Here is a 20,000-nt window from a genome sequence, read left to right as displayed (position 1 = left end):
CACACGCAGTCCCGCTAACTTGGTTGTGTCGGGATGGTACCGTCAAACATGTCTGTCCTGTTAAGAGTTGTGTACCGCCAGTCTTGTTAAGACTATTAGTACCGGCACGGCCCCACTGTGCCGCCACGCGCCAGTGTCGCAGCATGGTTGCGTAGTACTCCGTCCAAGACAGGCTACTATGTGCCAACTTCATCAAATATTGAAAGATCTTTCACCAGAACTGTGGTATCTCTCCTGACGATATTTATTGTAGCACCTCCTCTAGGAACAAGGGCCCACACACTTAATTCAAGATTCTTAACACCCACACAACTATTGATGCAAGATTTTTCTCAGTAGGATGTGTAAACTTGTGGAACTTACACCCTGGTGAAGTTGTTTCTCTGGAGTCCATAAATTCCTAAAAGGCGGCATTATACTCCCCTTAGGTTCTCTCCTTTTCCAGTTTTTTTTCTTTTACTAAATCCTAAAAAGTATTCTCCACATATCCCACAGCTAATCCACAAATTTCTTTATTTTGATTACCTCACTAATCCCATCTAATATTAATATTTCTTTTATTACGTCAAAATTTTCCTAAAATTAATAAACCTTGATTAAACTATTGTATCCTGCTTAGGTACATAACTCAGCCTTTCCTTATAACAATATTTGTGTTACAATTACTCATTGAAAACTGGTGTACCTGCAAATCCGTATTACCCTATATACCCTAATTCCATATAATATCCAGTTCACTGTAATACCACAGTAACCAAGTGTAGCCAACCAGGTGAGTTAGCCAGTGTAGCTGTGTTGTGATTGATAATTTTAGGTTTAGTTAAAAGGATGCTAACTGTATAGATCAAGATCAACACAAAAAACAACAGCAGCAGTGTAGTTCTTCACTTTTTTTCTTTGAGATTCAAAAGTTGTGGCCAATAACAACCGGATAAGTGTCTTGAAACCTGCCACGTGAGGCGGGTCTCAAACCTAACCTCATTTTGCTCATACTTCGCTTACGATAAGTCAGATTGCTTTGAAAGGTTAATATGTTGTACTCGTATGTTGGTGTAAAAGTCGGCTATTCTGTAAATTTCACCAAATTTTCGTGCATGGTAGTTGATACTCAAACAACTCGTGTTTTTACTTTGCGACTTTATTTTTCAGCTAATTGATTTGAAAAATTTACCATAGAAACGTTGTGCATACTAGTGTACCTAACTTTTGTAGGAACTTCTAATTTTTGTTTTGTCTTTGCAGGAAAAATTGAAACTTCTTCACAAAAATGTTTCATTCCTCTGTAACGTGTTTTCTATTGACATTTTTAAAAATCTAATCCTTAAAAAGTGCATTTTATTTGTAGCTTAAAAAGTTACCTAACATAACTCGATCAAAGTTTTTACCGATATTTTAAATATTTTTAAGTGTAAAAATTTCCTTTTCGAGATATCGGCTTCCAAAGATTTTCTTTTTTTTTACCATTTCTGTTTTATTTCGCTATTTGTATTCATCTGAGTGGCATAAAATTTTTACATATAATTGTGTATACATTGGTGACTTCCTGGGGCATAATGGAATGATAATGCATCAAATTCTCGCTTCTCTAGAAAATATTATTCACTCATAAATGAGGGCGTGAGGCGCTATCGGTAGTGTCACTGTAATATGCTTTTACAACTATACTGGACATCTCTGACCCATGATTAGTGCATTCGGCTGAGACTGAAACACAGTGAAGTAATTATTACTCGTCTCTGATGCACTGTTTAGCTACACACTTCTGTCTCAGAGGAATCTTTTGCTTTTGGTATAACATAAGGCTTTATGTGACGTGTAGGCGATGAATAGATGTGGTGGTAATCATAGTTATAAAGTAATTTATTGTGTGGTGTATGGAGAGGGAATGTGGAGAAGCATAGTGAACTGGCGAGGTAAGTAGTGAGATGGCCATGACGGGAGGGTAGATAATGTGACACTCACCTCTAGCGAGTAATAAACAACTCAGTGACAGGAATTATACGTTTGTTTCTTGTTGTCTTGGCAACTCGTATCTTCCTTTTGAAGTTTTTGAGTCTAGTCTTCGTCAATTTATTCCAGTAAGGACTCATTTCTGGCAAAACCAGAGTGAGATTTTCGTTATCTCGCCCCCCACGACAATTTGCTGCTTACTGAGTTTGGAATCTAGAGGAGCAGACCAACTTCCTGCACTAAGGTGGTGGTAAAGATGTCAAAGTTTAAATTTATCAAGAGAAAAATGTTTATATAAAGTTTTTACGTAGATACAAACAATGAAAGTGATATTATATGATGGAGCGTCACTCACGCTATGACACAACGGCACAAAACATTTAGAATGGCTTCCGAAGGGATATGGGCATTTAATTTTTAGAAAAAGAAATCACAGAACGATAATTATGGTCTCAAGCACCGGGTAAAGAAAAAAAAAAATTCAGAAGTGAATTTTTTTTAAATATCCATTAATTAAATGACCGCTTGGCCCTTCTCATTTGAAAGAAGCAAGTGATATGAAGGTGGAAAACAGAAGCATGCTAGTTCTTAAGTTTACCAGAGAAATGGATGTATGATTGAGAATAAATGGTTAACTCTTGTATCAGAGAGGTGGACAGAATAGGAGTGAAAAAAGAACTTTCCAGGTGAATTAAACAGTACACGCCAGAGAATCTGACTTTTTTTTCCAAAAAGTTTTGATTGGGGCACCGCAAACTTAATGTTATTCAATACCTCAAGAATTCAATTCCTCCATCTATTAGTTCAAAACAACCTCCCTAGTAAACTAGGGAGGCGGTGGCGTAGTGGATAAAGTAGTGAGCATGAGATCGAGCAAACGTCCACGTGGAATTTCGAATCCCATCACGTACAGCCTTAAAAACTTTGCCATTTGTCGAATAGTTTAAAGTTACCTACATGTCACCATGGTACCCAGATTCTGGTGGTGATATGGGCCCTAATATGGGTACCACTATAGATAAAATTGCCAGCGCCAGTAATGGGTGGAAGCTGAACAGCGCTTCCTATACGTACTCTTCAAGTATACACCTGCAGGCGCTATAGGTCATAACATAAAAAAAAATATACATATCCTCTGTTCTGCAATGACACTTAACTGTCCACTCTCTTCTATACTAAATATCCTCGGTTTGTCTTTAAACATGTGATGTAAATTGTAAACTTTATATTTTATCTTTAGCTAAACTGCTTTATGAACTTAGATGTTTTGACTAGCCTTCGTCATTTTTTTTTTTCTTTTTCATACCTCCCAGCTGCTAACTCTCTGTACACTGACTTTATCCGTACATATTAAGAGGAGTATGTTTCGCATGTGTAAGGAGTCAAACTCATTCTGCTTTTTTAGACAAGGTAGAATCAAAAGCTTTTCATCATATCAGCTTTTCTAACTGACTGTTCAAAATCTCTCTTTTTTTCTTACAATGTTGCATCTCTTATTATATTCTATTGTTGCTTTTACGTTAAGTACTGTTCCGATCTTCCTAACTGCATGCCATCTCTCCTGTCACGACCACGCTGCAGAATACGTTTTACTTTCTCTTGCAAACATTTTGTTCACAGCTAATTTAAGAATTAATCAGTATTCTCAATCTTATTATTATTTTTTTTTTTTTTGCCTTTGGCCAGTTGTCCTCCTACATAGAAAAAAGAAAAGTCATCTTTTTTCTAGTTAATTCTCTATTTTCATCTAACCCCATGCCTTTTTAAACTTTGCAACTGACGTTTTTTTTAATCTCTATTTGATTTTTTTTTTATTTTCGAGTCTTATTTTTTAGGAAATGGCACCCAGATGCACATTTTTTTTCCTTGGTCTGTGTGTGTGTGTGTGTGTGTGTGTGTGTGTGTGTGTGTGTGTGTGTTTCACTGTTTGATCTGCTGCAGTCTCTGACGAGACAGCCAGACGTTACCCTACGGAACGAGCTCAGAGCTCATTATTTCCGATCTTCGGATAGGCCTGAGACCAGGCACACACCACACACCGGGACAGCAAGGTCACAACTCCTCGATTTACATCCCGTACCTACTCACTGCTAGGTGAACAGGGGCTACACGTGAAAGGAGACACACCCAAATATCTCCACCCGGCCGGGGAATCGAGCCCCGGTCCTCTGTGTGTGTGTGTGTGTGTGTGTGTGTGTGTGTGTGTATTTACCTAATTGTATTTACCTAATTGTAACATACGGGAAAAGAGCTATGCTCGTGTTGTCCCGTCTCCATATCTATTAATGTCCAGCTTTTTCTTAAAATCATGAATATTCCTTGCGTTGACCACTTCCACGTCTAAACTATTCCATGCTTCCACCCTTCTATGAGGGAAGCTATATTTTTCACATCTCTCCTATAAGTGGCCATTTTAGTTTTTTCCCATGCCCTCTCGACATTCTTCCATTCCACATACACAGATCTTCCCTATCCATTTTTCCATGCCAATCATCACTCTGTATATTGCTATCAGGTCTCCCTTTCTTCTGTTTTCCAGGGTTGGAAGTTGCATTCTTTTCAGTCTGTCTTCATAAGTCAAATCTCTTAAGTCAGGCACCATTTTCGTTGCAGCCCTCTGTACTTTCTCTAGTTTCCTTATGTGTTTCTTTAAGTTCGAGCCCACTGTATTGTTGCATATTCAAGCCTCGGTCTTATCATTGCAGTAATTATTTTCTTCATCATTTCTTCATCTAGATATACGAACGCCACTCTTATGTTCCTCAATAAGTTCAATACTTCTCCAATTATTTTGTTTATATGTCTCTCTGGCGATAGGTCATTGGTAATTGTCACCCCAAGGTCTTTTTCTTCATGACTGGTTTTATGTCTTCATTTCCTATCTTGTACATACTCCTGATTCTTCTTTCACTCTTGCCAAACTCTATTTTCTTGCATTTTGTCGTGTTGAACTCCATTTGCCATGTACAGCTCCATTTCCATATTCTGTCCAAGTCTTCCTGGAGTAGTTCGCAATCTTTGTCACATCTCACTTTTCTTAACAATTTTGCATCGTCTGCAAATAGGCTCACATAACTGGACACCCCATCCACCATGTCATTTATGTAGACTGCGAACATTACTGGTGCCAACACTGATCCCTGTGGAACTCCACTCTCCACCAATCCCCATTCTGATGGTCTGTCCTTAATTATTGTTCTCATTTCTCTTCCTACCAAAAGTCTTCCATCCATTTTAGTAAACTGCCATGCACTCCTCCTACCATTTCAAGTTTCCAGATCAGTCTCTGGTGTGGTACCTTATCAAAGGCCTTTTTTAAATCCAGATATATTCCATCAGCCCAACCATCTCTTTCCTGTATTACATCTATCACCCTCGAATAGTAACATATCAGGTTTGTCGTGCATGAACGCCCTTTCCTAAAACCAAATTGACACTCACAAAGTATGTCATTTTTCTCCAAGAAGTCTGTCCATCTATTCTTCACCACCCTCTCACACATCTTAGCTACCACACTTGTAAGTGACACTGGTCTATAGTTCAATGGGTCTCTCTTGTTACCTGATTTATAGATTGGGACAATGTTAGCTCTTTTCCAGTCTTGGGGCACTACACCTTCCCTTAATGAGGCATCAATTACTTCACAAACTTTTTCTGCCAATTGCTCCTGCATTCTCTTAAAATCCATCCTGATACCCCATCAGGTCCCACAGCTTTTCTCACTTCTAAACTCCCCATCATGTTCTTGATCTCCTCCACCGTTACTTGAAACTCCTTCATAATCCCTTTCTGTTCCATTACCAGTGGTTTGTCAAAAGCAGTCTCCTTTGTGAATACCTTCCGAAAGCATCCATTCATAGCCTCTGCCATTTCCTGGGATCTTCACTGTATACTCCATTTACTTCTAAACTTTCAATACTTTCTCTATTTTTGATGTTGTTGTTCACATGTCTGTAAAAAAGCCTTGGTTGGTCTTTACATTTATCAATTATATCCTTTTCTTGTTTCTTTCTTTCTTCTCTTCTAATCAACACATATTCATTTCTTGCTCTTTTGTAACTTTCCCACTGCTTAATCCGTCTTTTCCTTCTCCACCTCTTCCATGCATCCTCTTTTCTTGTTCTAGCCTTTTCACATCTATCGTTAAACCAGTCCTGCTTTCCAACTTCTCTATGTTGTCTTATTGGTACAAATTTTTCTCACCTTCTTTGTATATTTTTATAAATTCCTTCCACTTTTCATTTGCTCCTTAGCACTCTTGAATTTCATCCAATTTGTCTCTTGAAAGAATTTCTTTAGGTTTCCAAAATCTGTCTTGGCATAATTCCATCTTCCCACTTTATATTCTTCATTTCTTCTAGATTTCTCTTCGTCTATCACCTTGAACTCCAAAACTGCATGATCACTCTTTGCTAAAGGGCACTCCACCCTCATCTCCTCAATGACCATTGGCTCTGTACTAAAGACCAAGTCCAGTCTTGACGATGCTCCTCTCCTCCAAACCTAGTATCTTCTTTGACCCACTGAGTTAACACATTTTCCATTGCCAGTGTCAATAGTGTATTTCCCCATGTTGTCTCTGATCCTTCCATTGACCAGTCCTCCCAACACACCTCTTTACAATTAAAATCTCCCATCATTATAGTTCGTTCACAGCCACCCAACATTTCTTCCAGACATGTTCCTGTATCACTTATCATTTCTTCATATTCCTGTACTGACCATGCATTTGTCTTAGGTGGTACGTACACCACTATGTAGTGCCTCTTTTTCCTTCATTAGTTTCTGCTCTGATCTTTAGCACTTCTGCCTTTCCCATACCTTTTTCACTTGATCCACCTTTATATCTTTTTAACCAGCAACATCACTCCTCCTCCCATCTTACCTACTCTATTTCTTTTCCAAACGTTATATTTCCTTCTCCAACCTTCATCAGGTCTTCTCCTCTCTCAGTTTTGTTTCAGTAAGACCCACAATATCTGGGTTCTTGTCCCTCAAGTAATCGTTGAGTTCTAAAATCCCGATATCACTCCATTTATGTTGGAATACATTACATTTCGCTCATATGTAAGTTTCTTTAGTCCTTTCTTGCTGTACTTTTCTGGGTTATGAACCACTTCCTCAGTCTCATATCCAAGATTCTCCAGAAAACTCTTTCTTCTCTTCTTCTGTCCTCTCTTCATTTTTTTCAAAGCCTCCTTTCTCAACTCATTTAACATTTCTCTTCCTTTTCACCGAGATCTCTTCTCAACCAAATCTTCCTTGTTGTTTCCTGCTGGGCTAGCCTCCATGACTTCTCCACCAATTCATCTACATCCTTTTGTGACTTAAGTTTGATTCTTATTGGCCTCATACCTTCTCTTGTGAACTTTCCAATTCTATGGAAGTCCTCTATTTCTTGTACTAGGTCTTTTCCTCCTCCTGCACCACATTAATGATATTATTTATCACCTTTTTATGTTTTTCTCTCTCCATTTTACTCGGTGTCTTATCCTCCTCCACACCAAATATCACCACACATCTCTTTTTGTCTACAGTTTCCTCACCAATGTCTCATTTGACTTAATAACCTTCACCACTTTCTCAGCTATCTTCTCTTCTATGATCTGTTGATCTATAATTTCAGCAAGGCCCAAAGTTTTCTCCCTGACTCTTTGATTTCCTTTTCCAGACTTGCAACTTTGTAATTTACCTCCTTTCTTTCCACTTCCTGACTTTTTTCCATTCAGCCTGCTTCTCCATCACTTTTCCTAGAGATTCTCCACATTTTTCGCAATTCACTTTAATTAGCTTAACTTCCTCTTTCAGTGCTGCATTTTCCTTCTTCATATCGGCACAGTCTCTTTACATTGTCATAACTCGTTTCCAGGCCCTCATACTTTTCAAACAGTTTTTCAATTTTACCTTCTAACTCCAGAATTTTCTTCACATAAGCGCTCTTCTCCATTATTCCTTGAAACCCTGTGAAGTCTGATTCCTCTTTCGAGTTCACGGCCGCCATGTTGCGCAGACGTAAACAAACCAGCTGATGGCTCAAACGCAGGCTACAGTTTATATTTACCTTCACTGGACATTATTTTGCTAATCAACAGTTAACATGACTATATGGAGACGGGACAAACATTACCAGCTCCTTTCCCACCTTGGTTACTCTTAGGTAACTGTAGAATTATAGATGATTGCTCTGGAGCTCAGCGACCACCTCCGCCATCGACGATGTCCCGTGTGTGTGTGTGTGTGTGTGTGTGTGTGTGTGTGTGTGTGTGTGTGTGTGTGTGTGTGTGTGTGAGTGAGTGTGTGTTGATATTAGATTCAACAACTTGTGAACTGAGTGACACTCTTAAAATAGCTTATATTGAGTGACAAGTTGAAAATGTTTGGGAACCACTGTTTTACACATTCACACATTCATCATCACCTTTGATGTGGCTGGCTCGCCACATCAACGGTCAGGTGTCCTCTGTCTCACCTTATAACTACCTATTCCCTTCTGTTTAAACTCCAACCATTAGAATTTCATGATATTAATGGTATTGAGGATAAAATTCAGATTTCAAAATCCCAATGTATGGAATTCATGAAATTCGAGTACAATATTCTCGAACAATGAAGCGTATCGCCTGCATCCAGGGTCCATGGTGCCCAGTGGAGCTGAATGAGGGAATGAATTGTTGCGAATGGTGTTGTAAATAAAGGAATTAAAAAGAAGATCGTAATAGGGTATAAATGTTGTGAATAGGCAATGGAAGAAATTTAGGAAAACATTAGCAAAAGAATACACGAGTGTATCAAGAAGCAGTCGTGCAAACAATACTCACTTTTAGAGCTTGGCTTATAGTGTGGAAAAAGGCGTGATGCCATGTTGTATTAGAAGTTACTCTGCTCATCGGCACCTCGAATAATCCAATACCCTGCGGCGCTGTCAGCCTTGTCAATAGGTTTTTCCCCTGAAATTATAATAATATCAATAATCATGTGCACAAATTTTAAGAAAAAACTTAAAACATCCAGGGAAACAACCAATAATCCTTATATAGAAGTATAAAAAAAAAACTCCATTGTTATAATAAACATACATTTGCTACATGGGGCCCGTTGCATGGCGGGCTAACCTCCCCCTTTCACCCTACAGCTGTCTAGGACTTATGCTGGAGTCACACTACAGCTTTTCTTTTACTACGACGCTCCCGACGGTCGTACAGGCCAGTTTTCTCCGATTGCATACGACTGTCGTAACAACTGGGAGCATTTAATTACAAGAAGGACACGTAAAACGAGGGACGTACGACATCTGATCCTAGACGTATGACGTATGTCTATTGTACAACACGCACAACGATGACGTACGACGTACCGAGAAAATGGGAACAACCAAAATTTTCAAATTTTCATGGCTTGCGACAACGTATGCAGTGTTAACGATGTCGAACGATGTTAGACAATGTCAAAGGATGTCGAAATAGACGCATTTGACAAAAGTGCGATGACGCAAGGGCAAGCCGAGAATGAGCTCCTGGAAGTATATATAGGGATCCAAAGCGTTTTCCCATGTCGCATCACCCCACAGCATCGACATCTACACACCTCACCATAAGTCTCCAAAAGTACATCCCTGTCCTTGCTGACACGGGGCCGCATCTCGCCAGGGACATCTTGAGAATGGAGTCTACATACTTCAGAGGGCTTTGTGAATACTGGATGATCATGATGATACCGCCGATAAAGCTTGTTTCGCGCTGCTCTCTCTCTCTCTCTCTCTCTCTCTCTCTCTCTCTCTCTCTCTCTCTCTCTCTCTCTCTGCTGGTGTATATCTTTACCACCTGCAGGTTTATCTATTTCGAGTGCGTTACCGAAAGCCTTTCGCCACCACCACCAACGCCGCCACTACCACCGCGCACAATCCTTACAGAAAAGACTGTGGCACAGGGTATACGTCCATCTTCGTGGGGGGTATGAAGGTGGATGTTCACTTCTGGTCTCGGAGGCAGCCCTTCCATACTCATGTCCAGTGTGCCTGCGATGTCCAGGGATGTCCCAAAGAGATCTTGGGACGATGATGGAACACCATACCCATCGTCTTCCGTGAGTAAACTGGGGTATTATTTTTTTTTTACTTATTCATTTTTTTTTTTTACTGGCGACAACGCTCGAGCTGTCACGTCACACTTGTCACGACGATTCTAGCGACAACGATTTCGTGCGCTACTGCCAAACGTATGTTCAAAGACCAGCCGTAACTCAGTATTTTAACGATTATTAAATCGTTCAATGTAGAACTATGTCGTTAGCAGCACGTACGACATCGTATCTCTCCACAAAGTCATCGTACGTCATCATACGTCATCGTACGACTGATGAAATGGCTTTGCTTGTCGTGACTCTCTTCTCGATAGTCGAATGCAGCGCTCGATAATCATAATGCTTATACGATGTCGTGTGACAACAAGGACATCCTACAACATCGTACGATATCGTCACGTTAACGTACGACTTGACTTATGACATCTTACGACAGGCCAAAAACCGCTAAAATGACGTCAATTTTGTAGGCAGAGCCTTCCTACGACCGTCGGGGATGTCGTAGTAAAAAAAAAAAATCTGTAGCATGACCCCAGTATTAGTTATCCAGATGTCTGAGCGGCAAGAGTCAACAGCTGATAGCGCGGCACCAGTCAAAACAGCCGGATGTCGTATCTACATCGCAGAGTAGCTCTTTTTACGATCCTATTATAGACGCTGTAGACATTATTCATAGAAGAAATGAAGCTTTAAAGAAGCGAGAGGATGAGATAGCAAAAGAGAGGTCACAGAGTCCTGTGAGATTCAGAGATTACTATATAAAGATGAATGGAATTGATTCGAAAATCAAATTTTACCTCCCGCGGGGGAGGGAGATAGGCATATTACCTCCTGAGGCTGTGATTAAGACAATGTAAGTGTAATTGCATTATTTATGACAGGGGTTCTTAACGTAGGATTTGCGAAACCACAGGGGTTTACAAAAAGATTTATAGGAATACTTCGATGGCTTATCTAATAATATAATTTGCCTTACCATTGCATAATGAGCCACTAAATTAACATTCTGTAAGACTTCCATGGGTACTCAGATAGATGATATCTTTTACAGTACCAATACATATTAAATTAGTGTCAGTCACTGGTTGTTCTGGTAGATGGTCTTATCACACAGGGGATTCTTAACGAGATAAAGGTTGAGAGCCCTTGGCTTATGAGAACGAGATACCGATGTGCACATTGAGCAGCGATCAATAATAGTGATTGAGTTATTTAGGTTAGGTACCGCAACAGCCAGGGTCATACGATACTGAGATGCACAATGTCTTCCTTTTAACAAGACATTTAAAGCAACTGTAACTAATAACGATGCATTTGAAGTACCTGTAATTAATGGAAAATAAAGCATCTAAGGTCATAAAAAACACATTATACAGGGATATTAACAGTGTTTTTAAGAGGAAGTGATCAAAAAGTATCGTCAAGTAATACAGTTACCTCAGAATTACCTAAAAAAATCTTATTACTTTATAATTTAACTTAAAAATGATGAGATTTCATTAACATGAGGTAGTTACCCCAAATATTAGAGCCCTGCAGTACAGCCGCAACTGAAGGAAGCGATAGAGGAGAGGGAAACAGAGTGATGTGCGATAAATACAAGCATATTGTATATAAGATACTTATAAAGACATAGACATCAGATGAATATACATAATACTTTATAACATAATGGCATGATATAACATGATAACAATTAAATATATGTGAGAGGCAACAGACAGACAGACAGACTGACTGACTGACTGACTGACTGACAGACAGACAGACAGACAGACAGACAGACAGACAGACAGACAGACAGACAGAGAGAGAGAGAGAGAGAGAGAGAGAGAGAGAGAGAGAGAGAGAGAGAGAGAGAGAGAGAGAATCCGAAGTGAGGAAAAAGCTTCTAGAAGTGGATGAAAATAAGGCGACAGGGCCGGACAATATAAGCCCTCGCTTGCTCCGTCAGTGTGCTAATGAGCTGGCGCGACCACTCGCCTTACTGTTCACTCGGTGTCTCGAGTCCGGCACGTGGCCGGCAGCCTGGAAAACGAGCAATGTAGTGCCAGTTCACAAAAAAGGAGGCAAGAACCAGTGTAAAAACTATCGCCCTGTGTCCTTACTGTCGGTGCTCAGTAAGGTTCTGGAGGCTATTATAACCTCTAGGGTCACTGAGCACCTAGAAACACCATTTTCTGTGCGTCAGGCAGTTTGGTTTTCGGCAGGGTAGATCCGCGGCAGACCTACATCTGCTGCTTGCCACCCAATTGAGTGCTGCACTTGATCAGGGCAAGACCACAGCCGTCGTGGCACTGGATATTGAAGGCGCTTTCGACTACAGAACCGAGCAGCAAGGCTTATCAGGGACACTGCTGGGCAGCAGCCACGACTCCACACCCTCCAGCATCGCCGTGACGTGGCGGGACTCACGGTGATGTACAAAGTGCAGGTGGAAAGAGTGAGCCACATGCAGGAGCTTCATCTGCCTGCACGCTCCCCTCAGGTCACCACCCGCATGGTCACCCAGACACCTGGTGAGCTCCTGCTGACCCGATGCAGGACATGGCATCACCAGAGACAATATAGAAACTCGTGTGCAAGAAAATGGAACACTCTGTTGGCCTCACAGGAGATAAACCTCAGTGACACAAACACTCAGACATTTAAAGTGCAAGTGAACCATTGGTTACTGAGGCAAGGGTAACTCATGTACAGTGAACGTAGTATATTCAGTGTTACAATATAAGTTATTGTTGTACATACAGAATGTAATATACATCACCAGGGTCAGATTTTAAGATAGGTTGCACTAACCCTGTACCCTTTAGTCTGTAAAAACAACGTTCTTATGTAATGTAGAAGTTGTTTTCCCTGTACATTTGATCAGTATAAAAATAAAAAAAAGAGAGAGAGAGAGAGAGAGAGAACATAATTTTACCTCGTCAAATCACCTTCTGCCACGTGGAGCGTTTCACATGAGACGCCACTGTACCGCTCCAGCTGTCAGTTGCTGGAACGTTCGTGTGCTGTTCAGACGTCTTTCGCACGGGTTCTCGGCGATTCTTCACCGGCTACGGCAATTGTCACGCAGGTACATTGCCTTTATACTCAGGTTGGATCTATGGTACGGGTTGGGCCTGCCATAGGGCATTGGTATGGGATGGGCTTGCCAATTTGCCAAACCTGTTTCATTTGCGGCTTGTTTGGTGCAGGTGCACTTATGTCTGATTCGGAGAACCGCACCGCCCTTCCACCTAAGGTTTCCGGCTATGGCACCAGCAGAAGGGCTAGCAGCAGAGCTTACCGGGACAGTGTGAGGTCTTTTTCCCGTGGTAGCTCCAGTGATTCCCCAGCGCGGCAGGGGAGACGGTGTGAGGATCAGCTGGTGCGCCACCGCAGTGTAAACAAACCACATCGGCGCATGGGACAATCTCAGCCCCAAGCTGCCCCTTCTCAGGTTGATATGCCTGAACCTCCCTGGAAGTTGGTCTTGGAAGAATTGGCACGTTTAAAAAGTGACGTTGCAAAGTTGACCGTTAAAAGGACTCCTTCCCCACAGCAGGTGAATTTCCAGGTGAATGCTTCGCCTGCTGCCTTTTCGGGGTTTGTGGACTCCAGAAGCGAGGATGGTGAGATTCGTGAGTCTAATTCAGGGGACAGTGTATTGTTGCAAGCCGTCAAGGCTTTGGGACCTCATGACAGTGTCTCTGAGGATATTGAACCACAGGTGGCTGCTATGGTCAATTTGTTTTGAAAAAGGTCTCCAGGAAGAGGACTACAGGGCGATTTCGGAGGACCCAGTCACCAGGCGTCCCAACAATTGCCCTGCACTGGCTACAGTGGAGTGCAACCCGCAGATCTCGGGTGCCCTGAAGACGGACCCAAGGAAAGCTGATTCCCGGCTCAAGGAAGTAAGTGGAGACATTATTTCGGCGAGTACTATTATTACTAAGTCCCTTTTAGCCCTGGATAAGGTGGCTCAAGATGTGGGTAACTCTGTAGTTGTGCAGGAGGTTAGCAAAATCAACGGGGCCTTGGCAATGCTTGGTCATGCAAATTACAGAACCAACCTGGCAAGGCGTTTCATTATGAAGCGTGAGATTAACCCCAAATACTCTCATTTATGTTCTGACAAGGTGCCTATGTCACGTTTTTTGTTTGGGGATGATGTGTCTCAATCAGCCAAGCAGATTGAGGAGACAGAGAAGCCTAAAAATAAGCTTGCGACCAAGAAGCCCCTCTTCCCAGGGAAATCCTCCAGCAGCAGGCCCAGGAGCTTCTGGGGTAAATCTACTTTTTGGAGCCACTCGGCGAGATTCCAGCCCTACGGACAGCAGAGGTGGGGCTTCCGGAGTGGCCAACGGCAGCATTTGGCGCGACAGGATTCGGATCCAAAAAACGCCAAAGGTCGGGGTCATCAAAGGCCCCGACAGTAAGTGAGGTGGGTAACTCCTTTCTAGCAGGCAAGCTGCAAAACTTTTTACATGAGTGGCAGAAAATTACTAATGACCCCGTAATTTTGGACATGGTGCAGCATTGTCATTTGGACATAAATGTTTATGATATTGGCCACTTATGGTTAACGTATAAGTTTAATTTAGAGGAACAGGCAATTGTTAATGAGGAGATTAGGAAACTTTTGGATCTCGGAGTTCTTGTATGTACAAAGAGGAGGAAGGAGCAAAGTATCTCACCTATTTTCTTAAAACCAAAAAAGGATGGTGGGCATAGGATGGTCCTCAACTTAAAAGACCTTAACAAACATATTCCATATAAACTTTTTAAAATGGAAAACTTCGAGCAAACCATTAGACTTATCAATGCAGGGGACTACTTAGCGTCAGTGGACCTTAGGCATGCATACTACACAGTGAAGGTTGCAGAAGAACAGCAAATTTTTTTGTGTTTTAAATGGGAGGACAAAATTTACCAATTTACTTGTCTACCCAATGGGATATCGGAAGGACCTAGACTTTTTACCAAGTTGATGAAACCAGTTTTTGCATCACTGAGAGGAAAGGGCTATTCTATTACTAGCTTTATTGACGATACCCTGATTTGCAATAAGTCTAGAGCAGGCTGTCTGGATTGTGTTGATGACATTATTGCTCTTCTACAGAGACTAGGCTTTTGCATTAATGTAGAAAAGTCAGTATTACAGCCCACACAGACTATTGAATACTTGGGAAATATTATTGACACTACTAATATGACCATTTCTTTAACCTGAACACAGAAGTCTGAGAATCATTCAAGCCTGTGAAAAACTTAAGGATAAAAATAGAGATAGGATCAGAGAGGTAGCCAGGGTTACTGGTCTCTTGGTAGCTGCCATCCCAGCTGCGAAGATGGGTAAGTTGCATTATAGGCAATTAGAAGCAGAGAGAATTGCAGCTTTGCGGGTGGAACAAGGCAACTTTAACAGCTATATGGCTATTACAACAGTAATGAGAACAGACCTTCAATGGTGGATTGATAACGTCTCAACACAAGATAGGAAAATTTTCAGATCTGGCACTGACATTGATGTCTACACTGATGCTTCCAACACAGGTTGGGGGCCATGTTTACTGTCAGTCTATCTGTGGTAGTTGGACCGTAGCAGAAAAGTCAATGCACATTAATGCTTTGGAGCTTAAGGCTATTTTGTTGGTGTTGCAGGTATTTACTCCTGTTCTTAAAGGTAAACACATTAAAGTATTCTGTGATAACACCACTGCAATTTCTTATGTTAATGAAATGGGTGGTACAAAGTCTTTCATTTGCAACGAGATTGCCACTAAAATCTGGGACTGGTGTCTCAAATCCAATGCTTGGATTACATGTTCCCATATCCCAGGCTCGGCTGACACGCTGGCGGACAAGGCCTCACGCTTAGTTAAATGATAGGCATGAGTGGCAACTTAATGTGCATATTTTCCATCAGTTGTGTAACATTTTTGGAACAACTGTTATTGACTTGTTTGCTTCAAGGATTAATAAGCAATTACCTTGCTATTGTTCCTGGACACCAGATCCAGGGGCAACCCATTTGGATGCAATTTCTTTAAATTGGTCAAGGTTCAAGTTATCATACATCTTTCCACCATTTTCATTAATTGCTAGGTGCCTGCAGAAGGTAAAAGCAGAAGGGACGAGAGTGTGGATGGTTGTGCCCCTGTGGTTATCACAACCTTGGATGGGCACATTGCTCGGGATGCTGGTCAACCACCCTCACCTCATCACGCAGAGGAGAAAGGTGCTAATACACCCAGCTTCAGGGGAGGAGCACCCTAACATGCGCCACACACAACTGATGGCGTGCCTATTGTCAGGGAGTGTTTGCGAGAACAAGGAATTTCTAAGGCAGGTACGAACATCATCCTGGCATCCTGGAAACCAGGCACAGGAAACAATACCACCCGCACATTAAGAAATGGACACAATTTTGTGGTAGATGGAATGTTAATCCCCTTAATCTCTCTGTCTCAAACATTATAAATTTTTTGTCTGACACCTTCAACAGGAATGTGGGTTATGAAACCCTCAACACAGCGAGAAGTGCTCTCTCATCACTAGGCATTGTTGTCAATGGGTGCAGAGCGGGTGCTCACCCTCTGGTCATCAGGTTTATGAAAGGCGTATTCAATCTTAGGCCACCTGCACCTAGATACACAGAAACTTGGGATGTTCAGCCAGTTCTCAGGGAACTGAAATCAATGTACCCATTGCACACTCTGACCCTCAAGGATTTGACGTTTAAACTGGTTATGTTAATGGCGCTGACCCAAGCCGCAAGAATTCAAACTTTACATCTTTTGGGTACATATGGCATACACATGGAGCAGGATGCTATTTCAGTTCCGTTAAAGGGCAACATTAAACAGTGCAGACCCAAGTTTAATGTGCAAACAGTTAAATTTCATGCTTACGCTAAAGACATTAGTTTATGTGTTTGTTTTACATTGCAGCATTACCTTGCAAGAACGGAGGAACTTAGACGGGGCCTTTCACGCGATGAGGATAAATTATTCCTCAGCTTCATTAAACCACACAAGTCATTTACTAAGGACACCATTGCTCGGTGGATTAAGGCAATGCTTAGTAGGTCAGATGTGGACACATCAAAATTTACAGCGGGTAGTGTTAGGCCAGCAGCTGTATCAAAGGCCAAGGCTATGGCTGTGCCTATCACTTGTATCATGTCAAAGGCAGGGTGAGTCAGGAATGTACCTTTGCTAAATTTTACGACAAGCCCATTGCTACAGAGGTGGACCCTTTTCAGGAGGCAGTATTACTGTAGGTACTGTTATTTTCTCATGTACTGGTGTTTCTTCATTTGGGATGATAAACGCAATGTGGATGGTATGAGGAGTCCATGCCATTATGCAGGGTTATGCATATTGTGATAGTTTGCTTTTGGTTTTGAGGCATAATAGGAAAATTGGGAAGTAGGTATACTTGTTAATGGGAATTGTTCACATATGTTCAATGTATCTATATGTACAATGAAGATTGCAATCATGTACTTGGTGGTTTCTGACCCATTTTTATGGTGCTTATGTGAGATCAAGTTGTACAGGCACGACACCCACATGGCTTCAAAGCCTCATGTGAAATTCTCTACGTGGCAGAAGGTGATTTGACGAGGTAAAATTGTGAAGTATACGAGACTTACCTTTGGTCAGTTGAAATATGCTTGGAATTTTAGAGTCAAATCACCTCTGCCGTAGTGGAGATTTCACATGCCCTCTACTACCCACCCTTGTTTGCGGTGTATGTACTGCATTTTTTAAAGGTTATTTGTCAGTGTCTGTGTGTCATGTGGGTGTTCGTTGCTACAAAGTCTGACAGCTGGAGCGGTACAGTGGCATCTCATGTGAAATCTCCACTACGGCAGAGGTGATTTGACTAATAAAATTCCAAGCATACTTCAACTGACCAAAGGTAAGTCTCGTATACTTCACAAATAGTTATACTTAAGGCAAGAGACTGGACGACTATGATTCTCGCATTTCTATCAAAATTATTTTTCACCCGATTTATGTAGACTATATTACTAAAAACCTTTTTACTCAAATTGTCAATATCAAAGAATATCCTAAGGTTCTTTACAGCTTTACTGGGAACAATAGTGGTGCCGTCAACCCGTAAACAAGTATTTGGAGGGATTCAAGAAATTAGTTTCTTGCATCCAATAAACATACACTGAGTTTTTGTTGTGTTAGCGTTAGACCATTAGCGATAAAATATTTTTCTTGCTTTCGTTAAGGTTTCTTTTCCCTTGTGAATAAGGTTTTGAACATTATTTATGTTCCCCGTTTGTACAAACTGTATATCATCGGCATATTGTATAACAAGGCAGTTTGATATATTCTGTGACAAGTTATTATTGTAAATTGAAAATAAAATAGGCTCTATTACTGATCCCAGTGGAATACCATATGGAACGTGTAGAGTGTTAAAGATAGTTCTGTCGATTCAAACTCATTGTGTTCTATTGTGTAGATAACTACTGAGCCAGAAGGTATCAAGTCTTACTTTTGCAAGCTTATTCTTTAACTGTTCGTGGTTTACACTATCAAACGCTTTAGACAAGTCGCACAATGTAATTAAAGAGATATTCTTATCATCGATGGTCTAATACATAGAGTGAGGAGAGCACTTTCAGTTAAATGAGATGATCGAAGGCAATACTGGGTTTTACTAAGTTGGTTGTTCTCTTCTAGAAATCTGGAGAGTTGTCAAACTATAACTTTTTTGTAAAATCTTTGAAACGATACGAAGAAAAGAAATGGGTTGATAATTTCTGGGGTCGTTTAATATAGGGACCACTGTCACGTGTTTCCATAGCTTTGGGAATTTCCCCGTGACGATCGAAGTGTTGAAGATACAGGTGAGATATGGAATATTTACGGGGAGAGATTATTTAATGTAATGGAGTGGTATTCCAACAGATCCGCATGAAGAAGTGTATTTCATGCCCTTAATCTCCAAAATTATTGTATCACTATCAATGGGTTGAGGTCGGAACATGTCATACGTTAGTACGTCAGTATCAAGATTGAGTTGGAGATCATCGTTAGAGTCTTCAATATTTGCTTGTGATCTATTGTACGTTTCTCTTCCGACGTGAGCAAAAAAGTAATTAAAACTGTCAGCTTTAATTTTTGTTTTAACTTTGTCCTCTGCAACAGAAAAACACTTTGGTATTGAGGACGAGCTGCCTCAAAACATTCCACGTAGCGGCAAGTGTTTCCTTTGTTTTCATCTTTTTTTCTTTATTATTATGATAGTGTGACTTGGATTTATTCAATAAAGTCTTGACTTGTTTCTTAAGAGATCTGTATGTTTCACAATATAAGTGTTCATTATGTCTGTCTTTCTTGAGATGTTTCTGAACTGTATTTCTTTCTCTCATTAAGACTTTCAAGAGAGAGAGAGAGAGAGAGAGAGAGAGAGAGAGAAGAATAATGTTGATCTACAGGAAAAAATGTTGGCCATAAAAGATAAGCAAAACCTGAACATGTGATTCTATTTACAACAGTGAATTTATTGACAGATAAAAATGATAATAGACACGGATGTTTTCTTGTATGTCATACCAGTCTTTTTTTAAACCTACCCAAGAGGTAAAGGGCGTCGAGTCAGAGCAGCTGGTAAGCAGTCAAGGTGCAAAAAATACATTACCTGAAATGTTTCTTCCACAATGGCCAACACTGTGTAATTTGTTCGAAGAGCGTCCAGTACTGCGTTCACAGGCCGTATATCCACTGTTTCTTCTTGTTTTACTGTAATGTCCAAACTGACAACCATATAATACATATAAAGATGCCCGCGTGCGCGCGCACATCACACACACACACACACACACACACACACACACACACACACACACACACCCGGTAGCTCAGTGGTTAGGCGCTGGCTTCAAGCCAGAGGACGAGTTCGATTCTGACGGGTGGAGATATTTGGGTGTGTCTCCTTTCACGTGTAGCCCTGTTCAC

At 41.0% G+C, this 20,000-nt stretch overlaps 2 protein-coding genes across 4 annotated transcripts in view; one reads left to right on the top strand and one right to left on the bottom strand.

The window, feature by feature from the left end:
- LOC123510453 overlaps positions 1-13,432 on the bottom strand; it is a 64,509-nt gene extending 51,077 nt beyond the window's left edge. For both annotated transcript variants that reach the window (XR_006676505.1, XM_045265645.1), the window contains exons 1-2: positions 13,319-13,432; positions 8,769-8,897 (exon numbers count right to left, since the gene is read on the bottom strand). Coding sequence is in view for 1 of the 2 variants with exons in the window: in XM_045265645.1 (XP_045121580.1) it covers positions 8,769-8,897; positions 13,319-13,429 (240 nt within the window). In the remaining variant the exon portion in view is untranslated. The remainder of the gene's footprint in view (positions 1-8,768; positions 8,898-13,318) is intronic.
- Positions 13,433-13,566: 134 nt separating this feature from the next.
- On the top strand, positions 13,567-17,521 carry LOC123510454. 2 transcript variants are annotated; one of them, XR_006676506.1, is made up of 4 exons: positions 13,603-13,925; positions 14,263-14,455; positions 16,120-16,363; positions 16,965-17,521. XR_006676506.1 is itself a non-coding variant. In XM_045265646.1 (2 exons), the coding sequence occupies exons 1-2, from the start codon at positions 13,593-13,595 to the stop codon at positions 14,452-14,454; spliced, it is 525 nt and encodes a 174-aa protein (XP_045121581.1). In that variant the 5' UTR covers positions 13,567-13,592; the 3' UTR covers positions 14,455-15,844. The 2 variants fall into 2 exon arrangements, 1 of the variants encoding a protein (XP_045121581.1); XM_045265646.1 differs by lacking the exons at positions 16,120-16,363; positions 16,965-17,521 and having other exon boundaries at positions 13,567-13,925; positions 14,263-15,844.
- Positions 17,522-20,000: the final 2,479 nt, after the last annotated feature.

Source organism: Portunus trituberculatus, chromosome 29 (assembly GCF_017591435.1).
Source record: "Portunus trituberculatus isolate SZX2019 chromosome 29, ASM1759143v1, whole genome shotgun sequence".
Taxonomy (NCBI): Eukaryota; Metazoa; Arthropoda; class Malacostraca; order Decapoda; family Portunidae; genus Portunus; species Portunus trituberculatus.
The sequence above is the reverse complement of the archived record's forward strand: the minus strand, read 5'-3'. Positions and strand labels throughout refer to the sequence as shown.